The sequence below is a fragment of the Raphanus sativus genome, chromosome 4 (assembly GCF_000801105.2).
Source record: "Raphanus sativus cultivar WK10039 chromosome 4, ASM80110v3, whole genome shotgun sequence".
NCBI lineage: Eukaryota > Viridiplantae > Streptophyta > Magnoliopsida > Brassicales > Brassicaceae > Raphanus > Raphanus sativus.
Window position 1 is genome coordinate 427,992 of NC_079514.1, and position 15,366 is coordinate 443,357.

The following is a 15,366-nucleotide window of genomic DNA, read 5'->3' on the forward strand; positions in this document are numbered from 1 at the left end:
GAGCGTCATCATCTTCTCATCTTCCCAAGTTCCGCGGCTCGCTCGCTCTCTTTTTCCTCTCGATTTGAGGAGTTCTGTTGCGGTAGACTGCTACGACGGAGTTTAAAAAAATCTTCTTCGGTTGTAAAGTTTCGAGAAGGCGAGCGAGCTAGTAGTTGCTATTACGATTTACGATTACTCAGAAGAAGAAGAAGAGCGATTTCGATTCATTTATTGTGTTACTTCTCGTCGTGGAGAAATCTCTCATTGCTGAGGTAATTTTTCACCGATTTGCTAATTGGCGCCGATCGTTAGCTGTTGGATTATCAAATAGTAAATGAATCATTTTATCGTATTAAGCTAATCATCTCTGTATAGATTTATCGATTCCATGGGAAATTAGATTGATCAAAGTTGACACTATTTTTTTTTGTTTTGTTTCGGAAGAAGAGTGGGAAAGAGATTATCGAATCCACCAGATTTGATTTGATGATGATTCCGAACTTTTATTTTAGCTGATGTTGTGCTTACTTTGCTTTTACATATATGTTATGATTTGGTTGTTTCTTTTATTTTAACATTTGGTAGTTTGGTCTCGTTTCAGGGTGTTTAGTAGTGCACCTTGTTCTTGTTATCAACAACAAGAACCTTTCCAGCCATGCCTTCTCTCCAGCTATTGCAGTTAACTGAGCGGGGTCGGAGTCTCGTTGCTTCAAGACGGTAACTATCATTGCTTTGCTTCTTCTTCTTCTTCTTCTTCTGTATCCTTTTACCTCTTCTTCTTTTTTCTTTTGTGTTCATTCTTTTTTTTCATTTCTCTATAGGAAATCTATACTGCTTGCGGCTGGGATCGTGGCTGCTGGTGGAGCTTTTTACTTAAAATCAAGGATCAGCTCCCCTAGGCTTGATTCTTCCCGTGGGCGGAGTGGTGGTGATGGTGAAGCATTGGAAAAGCGGACAGGAAACAATAAGAATGCAAAGAAAGCCACATCAAAGAAGAAAGGAGGAGGATTGAAGTCTCTTCAGGTTCTCACTGCTATTCTCTTGTCTCAGATGGGAAAAATGGGTGCCAGGGATCTTCTCGCACTACTCGCCACTGTGGTATGCATTTCCTCTCTATACTTTCCTTATATTGATTCCTGTTGATGCTTCATGCTTTTGTTTCATGTTATCTCCCCCCCCAATAGCTGACCAAAAAGTTATGATTATTTTTCTCTATCTTTTATACTTTTTGCAAATCACAGGTTTTCAGAACTGCTTTGAGCAATAGATTGGCGAAAGTTCAAGGTTTCCTATTCCGTGCCGCTTTCTTAAGGCGTGCCCCACTGTTTCTACGTCTTATCTCCGAGAATATTTTCTTGTGTTTCATGCTATCGACTACGCACGCTACGTCAAAGTACATAACTGGGGCCTTGAGTTTGCGTTTCAGAAAGATATTGACGAAACTTATCCATTCACATTACTTTGAGGTAACCATTTCTGTGTCTTTTTGTATGGAGGCAATTCAATTATTTACCATTTCTTTTGTGGTATTATGTTTTTGAGAAGTGAGCATATCTATTATACTTCACACTGCTGGATGCAAATTTAATCTTCATTTATGATTGTTTCAGAATATGGTATACTATAAAATATCACATGTGGATGGTCGGATTACGCACCCGGAGCAGCGAATTGCCAGCGATGTACCAAGATTCTCCTCAGAATTGAGCGAGCTTATACAGGATGATTTGACAGCAGTTACTGATGGGATTTTGTATGCATGGCGCCTTTGTTCATATGCTAGTCCAAAATACATCTTCTGGATACTGGTGATTTTTTTGTTTAGTTTTCTGTGTTTGCAACATTGACTCTGGACTGGGCCATTTATGAACTAACTTGAACAAGTGTTGTCCAGGCATATGTACTGGGAGCCGGTACTGCGATAAGGACCTTTTCTCCTTCTTTTGGCAAATTGATGTCCAAAGAGCAGCAGTTGGAAGGGGAGTACCGCCAACTTCATTCACGCTTAAGGACTCACTCGGAAAGCATAGCATTCTATGGTGGGGAAACCAGGGAAGAATCTCATATACAACAAAAGTTCAAGAATCTTGTTACTCATATGAGTGACGTCCTTCATGATCACTGGTGGTTTGGCATGATCCAAGATTTTCTGCTGAAGTATCTTGGTGCCACAGTTGCTGTTATTCTGATCATCGAGCCATTCTTCTCTGGGCATCTAAGACCTGATGACTCGACCTTAGGGAGAGCAGAGATGCTAAGCAATATAAGATATCACACCAGTGTCATTATTTCTCTCTTTCAGGCGTTAGGAACACTTTCTATAAGTTCCAGGCGGCTCAGCCGACTCAGGTAATACGTTATGATAAATCTCATGCCAAACTTTTTAAACTGAAACATTGTGTAGCCGTTTGTCTGAAAATCTGCGGACATATGTATTTCTTTGCTGTTAAGTGCTTTATTAAGGAGAGTTGATTTTGTTTACCGTAAGCAAAAGAGTAAGAGTTCAGTTGTTAGTCCCTATAGAACATTAGCGAGGATGAAAAAAAATTTCTGATTTAAGAAACATTCTTCCTAGCCGTTTACTTTTGCGCTATTAGTGAGTTTATATGCGATGGAGAAATTAATTACACTTAATTTTACACCCATCAGTTGTGGTGGCTATGCTTTCTAATTATTGAAATGTTTTTGCTTCCAACAGTGGTTTTGCTGACCGAATCCATGAGTTGATGGCTGTCTCGAGAGAACTCAGTGGTGATGATAAAACATCTTTACAGAGAAATAGAAGCAGAAATTACCTTACTGAGGCTAGCTATGTTGAGTTTTCGGGTGTCAAGGTAGTTCGAACACAGATTCAATGTTCTTGTCATCCTTCTCCAAAGGCCTGTGTTCTTAATATTACTTAATGCACTTCAGGTTGTTACTCCAACGGGAAATGTTTTGGTGGAGGATCTCACCCTTCGAGTTGAGCAAGGATCTAATCTTCTTATTACAGGTGAACGCTTTACTTCTAGGGAGTGACATTTTGTTACTAACAAATTTCCTTTTCATAGCAAAAATTATTGATAGAATGGCCTATGCTGCTACTTTATTGTTCTATGATCCTTGGGATGAGAAGCAAAGATGGAAATTTTAGTACCCTTTGTTGTCTTTATGAAGAGAATTAAGAAATGGGGATGTGAACTGAAGATCCACTGGAAGAAGTAATTCTTCTTGTATACGGGGGGAAGGGATAGCCATATAACCTTGTCAAAGTTTGATTTGCTATACCTATTTATAGACGACTCATTCATGCCCAGTTCAACGATTAGGGTGTTAGGGAATGGTGTGGCAACACATCATCTTCTGAGATTTATTTAGTCGACACCTTCTGTTATTCAATTCTTTTACTTTAGTTTATGCAATAACATTCACGTTTGCTATGTTGATATCAGTCTGCCTGATGTTATCATTATTCTCTCTTTTCATTTAATTATTAAACAATATGTATTGTAGGTCCTAATGGAAGTGGCAAGAGTTCCCTTTTCCGAGTACTAGGAGGTCTATGGCCCCTGGTGTCTGGCCACATTGTGAAGCCTGGAGTTGGTTCTGATCTTAACAAAGAGATCTTCTACGTGCCCCAACGGCCCTATATGGCAGTTGGAACACTTCGTGACCAGTTAATATATCCTCTTACGTCTGATCAAGAGACTGTACCGCTCACTGAGACTGGAATGGTGGAGCTATTGGAAAATGTTGGTATTCTATTTACTTAGAACCAGTGAATAGCGTTTTCTGTCAGGATTTGTTTGTTTTGCTTATTTTTGTGGACTTTCTGCTTTTGTAGGTTGACCTAGAATATTTATTGGATCGCTACCGACCTGACAAGGAGGTTAATTGGGGTGATGAATTATCTCTTGGAGAGCAACAGAGATTGGGAATGGCCAGACTGTTCTACCACAAACCTAAATTTGCAATTCTTGATGAGTGCACGAGTGCTGTGACAACTGATATGGAAGAACGTTTTGCTGCTAAGGTTCGAGCTATGGGAACTTCTTGCATAACAATCTCCCATCGTCCAGCCCTTGTTGCATTCCATGACGTTGTTCTGTCATTAGATGGAGAAGGGGGATGGAGTGTTCACTACAAGAGGTTGGAATTGTTTCTTTACCATCTTTGTGAGCGTTATCAAAGTTTTATTTTGCATTTACTTATTTAAAAGGACTAAACTTCAGGGACGACTCTGCACCTCTGACGGACGCTGGAGTTGATTCAGCGAAAATTTCAGAGAACGATCGTCAAAATGATGCGATGGTTGTTCAACGAGCGTTTGCTGCAGCTAGAAAGGTCTTCAACAGCTTATGATTTTTTTTTTTTAACTTTCGTTGAGGGGTGCTTTGTGGTGGTTATAACCTTGTTACTTGGTGCTGTAGGAATCTGCCACTACTAATTCAAAGGCTCAGGCGTACTTGACACAGTCAATTGCAAAATCACCAGTTGTTGATAAAAGTGTTGTGTTGCCTCGTTTTCCTCAACCTCGAACATCGCCAAGGGCGTTGCCATTAAGAGTAGCTGCAATGTTAAACACATTGGTGAGCTTGAGTTATTAGTGTGAATTTTGTTGAAAACACTTGTACCAATTTTTGTTAACCTAGAAGTAAATACATGTGCATTTCCTCTTTAGCTTCCTTGGAAGGCGAAATATTTATTTCATTTGGCTAACTTATTCGTCCCACATTTATGCTAAAAGTAGCTGACCGTTTCACTGTTATGTTTCAGATACCCACTCTATTTGACAAACAAGGAGGACAACTGCTTTTGGTTGCTTGCCTTGTCGTCTCAAGAACATTAATCTCTGACCGAATAGCCTCTTTGAATGGTATACTCTGTTAGGTTACCTAATTGTTATTGATAGGGCTACTTTTCTGACAACCACATGTGATTTTCGCAGGGACCACTGTGAAGTATGTCTTGGAGCAAGATAAAGCCGCATTTGTTCGTTTGATTGGTTTGAGTGTTATCCAAAGTAGTGCATCTGCTGTCATTGCTCCTTCATTAAAGTAAATTTCCTTTTTATGCAAGTTTAAAACTTCGCTGTGTTCTTTATTTTTATGTATTTTGGAGTTTTTGTTAGACTATCAGTTACATTTAAGGAACCCCTTGCTGATGTGGGTTCAAACATTGTTTTCAGGCATCTAACGCAGAGGCTAGCTTTAGGGTGGAGGATTCGTTTGACTCAACATCTGCTACGGAATTACTTGAGAAATAATGCGTTTTACAAGGTCAATTCAGATCTATGATGCTCAAAGATACTATGCTAGCATACCCCATTCATGCATTTTGAATTATGACGATGAACTTGAGTTAAACAGTGCAACTTGACCTAAAGGCTAAAAGAAAGCATGATGTGTTATTTGCACTTATGTAAGAAGTATGCTGATCCACACCAATTTGAAATGGATATTGATTTGTGTTTGTTATATGCTTCATAGAGGCTGTTAGTTTGTTTGTTCCTTTTCTTGTAAATTGATATCGCAAATTTAGAGACAATAAAGATCTCATTGGGTTCATATCTATGCAGGTTTTCCACATGTCAGGCAATACTATTGACGCAGACCAGAGACTCACTCGTGACCTGGAAAAGTTGACCACTGACTTGTCTGGACTTCTTACTGGAATGGTTAAGCCATCGGTTGATATTCTGTGGTAAGTACATTTTGTTGGATTGTTTTCCTGATATCTGTTTCATGGTCCTTGGTTTGAGTTTCAAACAAACAAAAAAACAAATTGAAGGTTCACCTGGAGGATGAAGCTATTGACTGGTCAAAGGGGAGTTGCCATACTTTACACATATATGTTACTTGGTCTGGGTTTCCTGAGACGTTTTGCTCCCGATTTTGGTGATCTAGCCGGTGAAGAACAGCAGCTTGAGGGGAAGTTTAGGTAACTCTTTTTACGTTTCTCCAATTTTTCAGATGATTGCGTTATAAAGAGTATCTGGACCAACTTCTTCCTGCTTATGTAGGTTTATGCACGAGAGACTGAACACTCATGCTGAATCCATCGCCTTCTTTGGAGGCGGAGCTCGAGAAAAAGCTGTAAGTGTCTTAAGTTCCTTTGCTATAACTGTTGGGTTCTGGGCTAGCTATTTACCTGTTTTTATTTTTCATGGAACAGATGGTTGACACAAAATTCAGGGCACTACTGGACCACTCTCTCATGCTCTTGAAGAAGAAATGGGTGTATGGCATACTTGATGATTTCGTGACAAAGCAACTTCCCAATAATGTGACTTGGGGATTGAGTTTGTTGTATGCTTTAGAACACAAGGGAGATAGAGCACTTGTCTCCACTCAAGGTGAAGAAGATCTGTCACACTTTCTGACATGAGCCAAATAAGTTTGCAAGTTCTCTCTATATAACACGCTTTCTTGCATGAAATGATGTCTTGATACCAGGTGAATTGGCACATGCATTGCGGTATCTAGCTTCTGTCGTGTCTCAAAGCTTTATGGCGTTTGGTGATATTCTTGAACTACACAAGAAGTTCCTTGAGCTCTCTGGTGGTATTAACAGAATTTTTGAGCTCGATGAGTTTTTGGATGCTTCTCAGTCAGGTACAGTTGCATATACTACGCTCACATTTTGAAGTCATAATATTGATGCTTCATGTGCTTACACTTATGCATAATTTCGACCGTGGTTTTTCATAATCTTTTCACTGGTTGAGTCTTATATGCTTAAAAAATATTGGACTTAGACATGCGTTATAGAGAATGTATTTACTCGGGTTGATCATACTCGTTTTGTCCCTACTATATTTAGGTGTTACCTCAGAAAATCACACAAGCCGCTTGGATTCTCAAGATCGAATATCCTTTTCAGAGGTGGATATCATTACCCCTGCGCAGAAGTTAATGGCTAGCCAGTTGTCATGCGAAATAATTGCAGGGAAAAGCCTGCTCGTCACAGGTTAGTGAGTTAATCTTCGTCATTGATTTTTTTTTGCATGGGCCTAGAGCTAACAGTAACGAAAATTTCAGGACCAAATGGTAGTGGAAAGACTTCAGTATTTAGAGTGCTTAGAGATATATGGCCAACTGTATGTGGAAGACTCGCCAAACCATCATTGGATATCAAAGAACTTGGGTCAGGGAATGGCATATTTTTTGTGCCGCAGCGACCATATACATGCTTAGGGACGCTGAGAGATCAGATTATATACCCTCTATCTAAAGACGAAGCAGAGAAAAGAGCCGCTAAGTTCTACTACACCAATAATGGTAATCTATAGAGAAACTTATCTCTTACCACCATGATCTTCCCTCCCCCTATCTCTCATCTGATTGTTTGCGAGTAACAGGAGAAAGCTCAACAGAAGCGGGAAGCGTTCTGGACGCTCATCTGAAAACCATCCTGGAGAATGTTCGGTTAGTGTATCTTTTGGAAAGAGATGAAAGTGGTTGGGATGCTACAACCAACTGGGAAGACATATTATCTCTTGGAGAGCAACAGAGGCTTGGCATGGTAAGTCTCTTGTAGAGGCAACAACCACTCATGGATATATAGTTTTATGATGCACGTGAATAATCTTGACTTGTTTCTGGCATTGTAGGCACGTTTATTCTTTCACAGACCCAAGTTTGGAATCCTAGATGAATGCACCAAGTAAAATGATCAAGTCTTTCTCCTCCTGTAGTTTTGCAATGTTCTTTTCCCTTTTTTGTTTAATGATATACACTTTTGGATTTGCAGCGCGACGAGTGTTGATGTTGAGGAACAGCTCTACAGGGTAGCGAAAGACATGGGAGTTACTTTCATAACCTCATCACAAGTAAGTTCTTGTTTTCTTTCAATCATTATCATTATATAACCACATAAGAACTCTTTTTTACCGAAATCTCATTTACTCCTTTTTTTCTCAAAAAAAACAACCTCAGCGTCCGGCGTTGATACCGTTCCACTCATTGGAACTAAGGCTGATTGACGGAGAAGGAAACTGGGAGCTGCGATCTATTGAACAGACGGCAGAGTAAAAAATCAGCAAGACACTTAAGAAGGTGGAACTATATATAATAATAAAAGCTATAAGACCATATGCTTAAGGAATATCTTAACCACAAAGCTTATTATATATGGGGGTATGTAATCTCTCCGAATCTTTCTGGTCAGATTTAAGGATCGGAAGGAGAAAGCGTGTGGATGTTACACACTGCTTCCGTTAGATATATAGGTGGGAGCATTTTGTTTTAGCTTTGAAGAAACAAAAATATAAAAGTGATTATACATTGTTAGGCATAAACATACTGTACAGTTTGTTTCCATTTCCATGGAGATTGATCTTGTCTTTGTTGGAATTACTACTTTTTATCTTTTAGTTATTTCATTTAATAAAATTGATAAAATGTGTTCAAAAACTGCTGTAACAAATACTCCTTCTCTATCAATATAACTGGTGTTTTATGATTTTTATTTTGTGTCAAAATAAGTGAAGTTCACACTAATTAGATACAATTAATTGTCATCTGAAATCTCTAGCCAATTACAAAATAGTGTATCTTTTTTTTAGTTGGTTGAGATAGTATTGTTTAATGCTATTTTTATACAAACAAGACAAACCACATAAAATTTTGCATTTTCTTAATCCTTGCGAAAAAATCTTAATGTGAATTTTAGAAATAAAAGTAAATAAATTTTAGAATTCAAGTAAACAAGTCTCTCACTAGTAAACCATAGCTCATATCTGAAGAGAGAGAGAGAAAGATGGAGAGAAGGACGCCAGTGAGAAAGCCAAACACTTCCAACGCCGATCTACTTTCATGGTCGGAAACGCCTCCTCCTCCTCCTCCTGACCATTCACCCGCTTCCGCTGCTCGTTCTCACCAGGTTGCCCTTTTTTACCTTTTTTGAAAAAAAAAAGCTGAGCTTGTTTAATCTTTCTTCAATCCTCATTTGCAGCCGTCAGATGGAATCAGCAAGGTTCTCGGCGGCGGTCAGATCACAGACGAGGAAGCTCAGTCCCTCAATAAGCTGTAAACATCCCCCACTAATCTCATATCTCATTTCAAATCAAGCGTTTTCAACTTCAGTTCATTAGCAGATCTACTTGGTGTTTATTTTTTTTCAAGCCCTGATATTTATACTCTGTTTTAGATATTAAAACAACACAAAAAAAGAATAAAAAAATTAAAGCTTTGATCTTTTGAAAGTGATTGCCTTGAAAAAGATTTGTTTATTTGAATGAAGTCGTATGATGAACTTATGAAAGGGATTGGTCAATGCTTTTGGCTTTTCTGAAGAATCTATATTTTTTTTTTAAACAAGCAAGCCCGCCCCACCATTACATGTCAAACTATTACTATTCTTCTGTATAGTGTTGTTGCCTGCTTATTCCATTATCTAATGCAGATATATCATCTTTGAATATTTAAATATTTTACATTTAGTTATCTACAAAAGCAAATCTTTCTTTACTTCAAAGAAGATCTTCAAGTGTTTAAAAGGTTGGTGGTCTGTTAACGCAGTTTTGGTACCTTTATTTCTTCTATACAGGAAGAATTGCTCAGGCTACAAGTTAAAAGAGATGAATGGCAGTGGCATTTTTGCTCATGACCCAAAACACGCATCTGAATCCGATGCTACTACCGGACTTCGTCACTATCAAGTACTATAACTTTACTCTCATCAGGTATATATAGACAAGTGTGAAAAAAACGAAATGCTTTGTTTCATGTAACCTCCTCCGCTACTGTGAACCTTTTGCAGCAAACTCTCAACGGAGTGAGTCAGATATCATTCAGCGCTGACGGGACCGTTTCCCCGAAGAAACCAACCACATTAACAGAGGTTGCAAAGCAGAGAGAGCTGAGCGGAAACCTGCTAACCGAGGCAGACCTAAAGAGCAAGAAGCAGATATCAAGTGCTAAGATGGAAGAGATAAGCGGCCACAACATCTTCGGACCTCCAACTGAGATCCAGCCTCCTCGATCATTAGCCGCTGCACAACAGGAAGCTAGAAGAGGTAGTAACAGAGACATGGGAGAGCCTGCACCAAGGAACCTACGTACTTCTGTTAAAGTCTCCAACGTAAGTTTTTTTATATCATTCTTTGGGCAATATGCTTCTAAAAAGAAATCTTAGAGAAAACTGATTTGTTCCAACAGCCTGCAGGAGGACAGAGCAACATACTGTTCAGTGAAGAACCTGAGGTGAAGTCATCAAAGAAGATACATGATCAGAAGTTTCAGGAGCTCACGGGGAACGGTATATTCAAAGGAGACGAATCGGCAGGGAGTGGAGACAAGCAGCTAAGCTCGGCTAAGCTGAGGGAGATGAGCGGAAACAATATATTTGGAGACGGGAAGGCAGAGTCAAGAGACTACTTTGGGGGTGTGAAGAAGCCTCCAGGCGGTGAGAGCAGCATCTCACTGGTCTAATTAAAAAAAAAAAAACTAGTGGCAATTTCTTTCTTTAGATGTCGGTTTGAGCTTTTTTATCGGAAAATCGTATTTTAAATCCCGAGAGTGTTACATTCTAGTATTTTAAACACTGAAGATTTTTCACTAGCATTTTAAATTTTGAAAGTGTTATTTTAGCATAACAAACCTCAAACAAAGTTACTTGTTCTTCAAGATAACTAAGTGATCGGTACTGTTCATTTGAAGGTGATGAGGTGTCAGTTTTTTTTAATTAATAATAATGAAATAAATAAAAAATATTCAAAAAAAAATCGAAAAAATAAAAAAAATCACAAAAATTGAAATTAAAAAATCCAAAATTTCAAAAAAATCGAAAAATTAAATTTCAAAATTAAAAACTAAAAATAAAACATTTTTTTTGAAAAATATGTTAATTTTACATAAAAATATTTTTTTCTATATATTAGGTTTTAGTGTAAGTGGAACTTCTTAGATAAAAGACATACATTTTAAAAATATATAAAAGAAAGAATAATAATAATTATTTTATGTAAATTTTTCAAAGTTGTTAAGATATCTATTAGTATTATTTATAAAAAATAGTAAATTTAAGTTTGTTTTAAAAGAAATTAATTTATTAGTAAAGTACTTAAAAACACAGTAAATAACTTTAAAATTAAATAAATTACTGTCAAATTTTAGAGAAACTAAAATGAATGTCACTTATCTAAAAAGCCTCACTCACACCAAAACCTAACATATAGAAATTAAAAAAATATATATTTTATGTTAGTTAACATATTTAAAATAAATTATTTTATATATATTTTTAATATGAAATTTTAATTTTATATTTTTGAAATTTTAATTTTATATTTTTGAAATTTTAGATTTTTTTGAACTTCCAACTATTCGAATTTTTTCCAATTTTCGTGTATTTTATTATTTTTTATTATTAAAAAAACAAAAAAAAATTGACACCTCATCACAAAATGAACCGTACCGGTCACTTATTTGGTTTGGAGGTTTGTTATGCTAAAATATCACTTTCAAGATTTAAAGTGCTAGTGAAAAAACTTCAGTGTTTAAAGTGCAATAAAGTGACACTCCCAAGGTTTAAAATGCGATTTTCCCTTTTTTTTTATCTAATAATGTATGGGATGATGGTCTTTTTGACATTAAACCGTTTGGTGGTGTTGTCTCTGTTACAAACTTACAAAGAGAGTAGTCAAAAAAAAAAAGTGAATTAGAAGGAAAAAAAGACGACCTAAGTGGGCCTTATCCATTGGGCCATGAGGTCCTTTTGTTTATAGAGCACAAGGAACTTTAAATAATACTTATATAACAGAAAAAGAAAGGTCTACTTTTTGGTTTCCTCGTCACCGTCGCGCACCCGCAGTTTGTCTACCGAATGATCTTTCTTTTATAAGTTTTTAAGCTGTCTCATACAAAAAGAAATTGAGAATTGGATAAGAGAGACAAGAGGGAGAGAGGATTTAGTTTTCTTTTTTCTGTTTCTGTTTCCAAAAAAAAGGGTATCTATGTATGGCGTTTTAGGTAGATGATCTCTCTCACAGCTAAGCTATTACAAGAGAAAGAGAGAGAGAGAGAGAGAGAGCTGAGTCAGTTGTGTGGTGTAGATTTGTCAGAAGGATCGTGTGGGAATCTAATTTTTTTTAATCTTTTACCAAAAATAGAAATAGTAAAAAATAGACGGGAGGGAGGGAGATCAAAATGGGGAAGAGGAAAGAGAAGAAGAAATCGTTGAGAAGCAAAGCAGTCCACTTTGTCAGCGATCTCACCACCGGTCTCCTTAATCCCATCTCTGATAAACCCTCCTCCTCTCCTCCTCCTCCGGTATCTCTATCTATCTATCCAAAGTTCTCATCTTTTTCTTTTTTGCCTTGTTGTTGTTTGTTTGTTGACTCAGTCCTTGGTTGGTCTTTTGGAGGGGTTGTTGACATTAGAGTCTCTTTTTAAGGATTGCTTTGTTGGTGTTTTGATTGTGTAATCAAAAAAAGAGTTAGCTTTTGAGAACATTAAGTTTCAATCTTTTGTGTGTGATCATTCAACTTTTCTGTTTTCCTGATCAATGTTCTTTTGGCTTCTTCTTTAAATAGGATGATGAGGAAGATGAGTCCAAGAGAGATCAACTAGAAGAGTCCATCACTGATAAGGGTTTGGTTGACGAGCCTGACACTTCTTCCTTCTCTGCTTTCCTTGGCTCCCTCTTATCCTCAGACCCCAACAACAAACAAACCAACCAGGATCAGGATCAGGAAGAAGAAGAAGAAGAGGCTGAATCAAGCGATACATCATCATCATCGTCCTCATCCTCTGGAACAATGAAAGAAACTACTACTACTGTTTCTGGTGGTGCAAAGAAGAGCTTGTTGTCCAAGTATAAACAGCATTTTAAGAACTTTTACCACGCTGTTAAGTTCTCCTCCAAGGATCGAAAGGCAAACTTCCCTGAGGTTGTTAATAAAACTGATGATGATAAAGAAGAGACTAAAGGATATGATGATGGCTTGGAGATGAAGCAGTTGCAGAAGAACAAAGAGGAAGCTGCAAAGATAGTACAAGCAATTGCTATTCCTGAAATATCAGAGCCTTCTTTGCTTTTAACCGACCACTCAAGACGTTCCCTTTATTCTTCCCTTCCTGCTCTTGTTCAAGGCAGGAAATGGATTTTGCTTTACAGGTGAGAAAAAAACACACACTTTCAGAGTTTGATTTCTAGTTCTATCTGTGTGTGTGTGTGTGTGTGATCCTTTGGGGTTTCTTTTTCAGTACGTGGAGGCACGGTATATCACTGTCAACGCTGTACAGGAAAAGCCTCCTCTGGCCTGGTCTCAGTTTACTGGTATAACTTATAACTCTAAATGTTGGTTTAAACTTTAAAGTATGGATCTTTGATGGAGAGATCAATGCTGTTTTCAGGTTGTTGGAGATAGGAAAGGTTCGGTTTTTGGTGGACTTGTGGAGGCACCTTTGATACCAACTGATAAGAAGTATCAGGTTTGGCTCCCCCCCAAAGATCCAATCCTTTTCTTAAATTAAGATTTTCTATTTCTTTTCAGCCTCTAAATTGATGATGATGATCTTCTTCCTTGGTCTCTGCGTTTGTTTGTGTTGTGTCAGGGAACCAACAGTACGTTTGTTTTCACTGATAAGTCTGGACAACCCACTATATACCGTCCCACAGGAGCAAACCGGTTTTACACTTTATGCTCCAAGGACTTTCTAGCTCTCGGTGGTGGTGGACGTTTTGCTCTCTATCTAGACAGTGAGCTGTAAGATCTCCTATCTCCACGACAAACAACAAAAACCATGTATCCTCACTTTGTCTGATTCATCATCGTGTTGTAATAATAGGCTAAGCGGATCAAGTGCTTACTCGGAGACATACGGGAACGCTTGTCTTGCAAACACTCAGGACTTTGATGTTAAAGAAGTGGAGGTATTTTAACTTCAACTCTCTCTCTCTCTCTCTTCTTTTGTTTCAACCTTTTTTTTTTTTAACTGAAAACAACATTCTTTGATATTCGTTTTGCAGCTATGGGGATTTGTATATGGCTCAAAGTATGATGAGATTCTAGCTCTCAGCAAAACTACAGAGCCCGGTGTATGCAGGTGGTGATGAATGAAATATTATCAAATATAATTAAAAAAAAGAAAAAGAAAAAGAGGTGAGAGATCTCTCTTGTAAATGTGTAGTAATATAATGATGTTGTTCTTAATCACATCTCCAACACACTCACTTGTAACCAAGAAACCTCTTTTTCTTGTCTTGTTGTAATGATTTTGGAGTGAGATTTCGAGACATAAAATTGTGCAGATTGTCTGAGGTTTATTAACAAAATTATGCAGTGAAATTTTCTTGTATTTGAAAAAATGGTTTATTAACAAAATTATGCAAATTGTCAGAGATTAGCATGGTTTAATTAAGAAAAACTGTCTACTGATCATGATTAATAATACAATAAAAAAAACAATTCGGCCCATTACGTCATATTAGCATAGCGGATAAAACTTTCAATTGGCCCATTAAGTAGTAATAAGCCCATTAAAGAGGAACACGAAGAACCCTTCACCTTCTTCACCATTTTTAACCTATCAGAGAAGAAAGAAACTCCGACACCAAAATCCGTAGAAATGGGAAGTCGAATGGGAGGACGAGTGGTCCACTTCGCGCATCTTCCGATCAAGCTTCTGATGCCGACGAAGCTAACGAACATCAACGAATTCGCGCTGAAAACGGTCCCATCAGCGACCAAGATCGAGATCAAGAGAGTCCTGGAGTCTCTCTACGGGTTCGAGATCGAAAAGGTGAACACTTTGAACATGGACGGGAAGAAGAAGAAGCGCGGAGGGCTGTTGATAGCCAAGGCTGACTACAAGAAGGCTTACGTCACGCTCAAACACCCTCTGTCGATCTCCAGGGATCTGTTTCCCGTGAAGTTCGTCGAGGAAGATAGGAAGAGCAAAGTGAAAGGATCTAGCTTTGTTGAAGAGGAGGATGATAAGAAGAGTCATTGGCTTGATCAGAAGGAGAAGAGGGAGATCGGCGGTTACGGTGGTGGTAAAAGTCGTCGCGGTGGTGGGAGAGTGAATTCGCCGGCGAGAGGTGCTGCGGCGGCGGGTGCGGAGGCGAAGTTTCCGTGGAGTAACATGAGGTTTGGTGGAAAGTGAGGGTTTTTCAGTAATTTCAGTTATGGTTTATGACCGACCAAACTGGTTTGTGTTTCGTTTAGCTGTCGGATTATTTTATGGACTTTGTTTCTGTTAAGCTCTCGGTGAGTTTTTGTTGACACTGGCAAAAAAAAGTCTTAATCTTTCTCTAAGTAATGATATGATTATGGAACACATTAGCTATGATATGATTTGCGACAAGCTTTGTCCTTAAACTACAATTGTGTAAGAAGAATGCAATGACTCCTGCTAGTCAATTTAACATGGTGCAATGTTTTGTCTGTGGAGTTGAGTT

At 38.0% G+C, this 15,366-nt stretch overlaps 4 protein-coding genes across 4 annotated transcripts; all 4 read left to right on the forward strand.

The window, feature by feature from the left end:
• Positions 1-48: 48 nt before the first annotated feature.
• Positions 49-8,427, forward strand: LOC108855003 (ABC transporter D family member 1). Its single transcript, XM_018628688.2, has 26 exons — positions 49-254; positions 584-699; positions 804-1,080; positions 1,224-1,448; positions 1,593-1,790; positions 1,877-2,331; positions 2,681-2,816; positions 2,896-2,974; positions 3,475-3,713; positions 3,806-4,110; positions 4,194-4,305; positions 4,392-4,550; positions 4,738-4,837; positions 4,910-5,018; positions 5,150-5,240; positions 5,540-5,664; positions 5,752-5,901; positions 5,984-6,056; positions 6,136-6,316; positions 6,417-6,575; positions 6,784-6,930; positions 7,002-7,241; positions 7,322-7,485; positions 7,574-7,626; positions 7,714-7,792; positions 7,899-8,427. The coding sequence occupies exons 2-26, from the start codon at positions 638-640 to the stop codon at positions 7,992-7,994; spliced, it is 4,014 nt and encodes a 1,337-aa protein (XP_018484190.2). The 5' UTR covers positions 49-254; positions 584-637; the 3' UTR covers positions 7,995-8,427.
• Positions 8,428-8,684: 257 nt separating this feature from the next.
• LOC108852187 (uncharacterized) lies at positions 8,685-10,526 on the forward strand. Its single transcript, XM_018625690.2, has 5 exons — positions 8,685-8,844; positions 8,917-8,990; positions 9,511-9,622; positions 9,724-10,044; positions 10,122-10,526. The coding sequence occupies exons 1-5, from the start codon at positions 8,722-8,724 to the stop codon at positions 10,392-10,394; spliced, it is 903 nt and encodes a 300-aa protein (XP_018481192.1). The 5' UTR covers positions 8,685-8,721; the 3' UTR covers positions 10,395-10,526.
• Positions 10,527-11,739: 1,213 nt separating this feature from the next.
• Positions 11,740-14,299, forward strand: LOC130511844 (uncharacterized). Its single transcript, XM_057009581.1, has 7 exons — positions 11,740-12,233; positions 12,497-13,080; positions 13,170-13,242; positions 13,320-13,397; positions 13,521-13,672; positions 13,755-13,839; positions 13,936-14,299. Exons 1-7 carry the CDS (start codon positions 12,111-12,113, stop codon positions 14,017-14,019), a joined length of 1,179 nt encoding a protein of 392 aa, XP_056865561.1. The 5' UTR covers positions 11,740-12,110; the 3' UTR covers positions 14,020-14,299.
• A 192-nt stretch (positions 14,300-14,491) lies between these two features.
• LOC130511846 (uncharacterized) lies at positions 14,492-15,257 on the forward strand. Its single transcript, XM_057009583.1, has one exon. It carries the CDS (start codon positions 14,535-14,537, stop codon positions 15,069-15,071), a length of 537 nt encoding a protein of 178 aa, XP_056865563.1. The 5' UTR covers positions 14,492-14,534; the 3' UTR covers positions 15,072-15,257.
• Positions 15,258-15,366: the final 109 nt, after the last annotated feature.

Bases quoted from the DNA above. Each gene is read 5' to 3' on its own strand.
- LOC108855003 (XM_018628688.2), top strand. From the start codon at position 638: ATGCCTTCTCTCCAGCTATTGCAGTTAACTGAGCGGGGTCGGAGTCTC. The intron at 5,241-5,539 runs GTCAATTCAGAT...ATATCTATGCAG, and splicing joins GAAATAATGCGTTTTACAAG to GTTTTCCACATGTCAGGCAA. The intron at 7,486-7,573 runs GTAAGTCTCTTG...CTGGCATTGTAG, and splicing joins AGCAACAGAGGCTTGGCATG to GCACGTTTATTCTTTCACAG.
- LOC130511844 (XM_057009581.1), top strand. From the start codon at position 12,111: ATGGGGAAGAGGAAAGAGAAGAAGAAATCGTTGAGAAGCAAAGCAGTC. The intron at 13,081-13,169 runs GTGAGAAAAAAA...TTTCTTTTTCAG, and splicing joins AAATGGATTTTGCTTTACAG to TACGTGGAGGCACGGTATAT. The intron at 13,243-13,319 runs GTATAACTTATA...TGCTGTTTTCAG, and splicing joins GGCCTGGTCTCAGTTTACTG to GTTGTTGGAGATAGGAAAGG.
- LOC130511846 (XM_057009583.1), top strand. From the start codon at position 14,535: ATGGGAAGTCGAATGGGAGGACGAGTGGTCCACTTCGCGCATCTTCCG.
- LOC108852187 (XM_018625690.2), top strand. From the start codon at position 8,722: ATGGAGAGAAGGACGCCAGTGAGAAAGCCAAACACTTCCAACGCCGAT. The intron at 8,845-8,916 runs GTTGCCCTTTTT...CCTCATTTGCAG, and splicing joins CCGCTGCTCGTTCTCACCAG to CCGTCAGATGGAATCAGCAA. The intron at 8,991-9,510 runs GTAAACATCCCC...TCTTCTATACAG, and splicing joins GCTCAGTCCCTCAATAAGCT to GAAGAATTGCTCAGGCTACA.